Source organism: Octopus bimaculoides, chromosome 27 (assembly GCF_001194135.2).
Source record: "Octopus bimaculoides isolate UCB-OBI-ISO-001 chromosome 27, ASM119413v2, whole genome shotgun sequence".
Taxonomy (NCBI): domain Eukaryota; kingdom Metazoa; phylum Mollusca; class Cephalopoda; order Octopoda; family Octopodidae; genus Octopus; species Octopus bimaculoides.
Genome location: NC_069007.1, coordinates 7,902,588 through 7,904,584, shown reverse-complemented (window position 1 = coordinate 7,904,584; position 1,997 = coordinate 7,902,588). Strand labels below are relative to the sequence as shown.

Below are 1,997 nucleotides of genomic sequence, written 5' to 3'. Positions count from 1 at the left end.
ATATATATATATGCATGTTTGTGTGTGTGTGTGTGCATGTATATGTTTGTGTGTATATATATATATATATATATATATATATATATATATATGCATGTATGTGTGTATATATATGTGTGTGTGTATATTTATGCATGCATGTTTGTGTGTGTGTACATATATATATGTGTATGCTTATGTATATGTATGCATGTATGTGTTTGTGTATGCATATGTATGTGTGTGTGTGTGTGTATATCTATGTATATATGTACGTATTGGGCCATCCCATAAATAATGAGGTTTTTTTTATCAATTGCATGAAGTAAAAGTCGAAAGGGGGACAGGACAAACTACCTGCATCAACCTGCTATAAAAGCAGGTAGTAATTTTACCTTGTCCTTATTCTTAGTGCAAATTTTGAAAAGTGCAACTTTAAGTTATTTCTTTCAAAGTTATAATGGAAGTGACAAAGGAGCATATTCGGCATATTTTGCTTTGTGAGTTCAATAAAGGCAACAACGCAATGGAAAGTGTGACGCATATTAATGCAGTATATGGGGATCGGACATGAAGTGTAAGCCAGTGTCATCGTTGGTTCCAGAAATTCTGAGCTGGAATCTATAGCCTAGAAGATGAGCCTTGTTCTGGAAGGTCCGTAAAGCTCATTGAGAATATCCTGCAAACCCTGGTGGAACAAAATCCCATTGTAACTGTTGAGGAACTAGCAGAGAAGCCCGGATTTTGTCATTCAACACCTGTGTACCATCGGAAAAGTCAGCAAATGGGTCAATGGGTTCCTTACAAACTTTCCAAGTTTAATTACATGCAGAAAGTGAATTGTGCTCTTCTTTGCTGTCACATTTCACGAATGAACCATTTTTGGACTGAATAGTGAATGGTGACAAGAAATGAGTTCTCTATAAATTTATTCTGCAATCTTCAAAAAAATATGAATTCTGTAGATGAGGTCAGAACAGTACTGGAAGAGCATTTTGTCACGGACAAGTGAATATTGGAAGAGGGGCTTTGCAAGTCTACAAGATAGATGGAAGAGCATTGTAGAAAATGAAGGAAGGTATATTTTAGAAGGATGGTAAATAAGAGCAATGAACAAGGAAAAGGGGGAAGGATTAATTACAGGGGAATATTGAAAAGGGGACAGGGCAGAGTTGAAAAGTGACTGAATGGGTGTTGTCATTTTTTTTTTTTTTTTTACTAATTTGTTTTATTTTATTCCTTTCTGTTTTTGGATCTTTGTGACTTGTCTGTCTTTATCTTTGCAACCTGTCTGTCTTTCAGATTGTACCGAACTGATCAACATTACGTGGCTCGTTGTTGGAATTATCGGAGGAATTCTCCTCATTGGGGTTCTGGTGTTGATCATCTGGAAAGGTTTCACAACCTATTACGATAGAAGGGAAATGGCCCGATTTGAAAGTGAACAGAAAAAGGCTCAGTGGCATCCAGTAAGTATTTAGGGGCTTCTAATATACCCTTTTCTTTTGTAATTGTTGTTGTTTAAACTCCTGTCAGTACAGATTGGTCAAATAGACCTTTGACCAAATACACTTATGATCAAAGGAGTTCCTGACATGACCATCCCATGTAGGTATAGCTGTATTGTTAAGAAGCTTTGAGTTCATTCTCACTGTGTAGCGCCTTGGACAAAAGTCTTTGACTATAGCCCTAGGCCTTATGAGTGAACTTAATAGACAGGAACTAAAAGGAGCCTGTTCTGTGTATATATGTGTGTCTGCGTGCCGTTGTCCTAATATCACGATTGCTGTAAATGAGCATCACCATCATACAAATATGTATATATAAATACACACACACACACACACGCACAGTGTAAAGGTCTACACACACATGTACACAGTCATTGGCTGACATATACACAGAGACAAACACATACACCTATATGTACAGGCATTTATAATATGTGTGTGTGTTTATATATATATATATATATATATATACACACACACACACACACATATATATATATATATATT

The 1,997-nt window shown here is 36.0% G+C and overlaps 1 protein-coding gene across 1 annotated transcript in view; it reads left to right on the top strand.

Moving 5' to 3' along the window:
- Positions 1-1,997, top strand: part of LOC106883887 (integrin beta pat-3-like) — a 57,679-nt gene that overhangs the window by 49,294 nt on the left and 6,388 nt on the right. Inside the window, exon 12 of the mRNA XM_014935026.2 lies at positions 1,282-1,448. Within this exon, the coding sequence (XP_014790512.2) occupies positions 1,282-1,448 (167 nt within the window). The remainder of the gene's footprint in view (positions 1-1,281; positions 1,449-1,997) is intronic.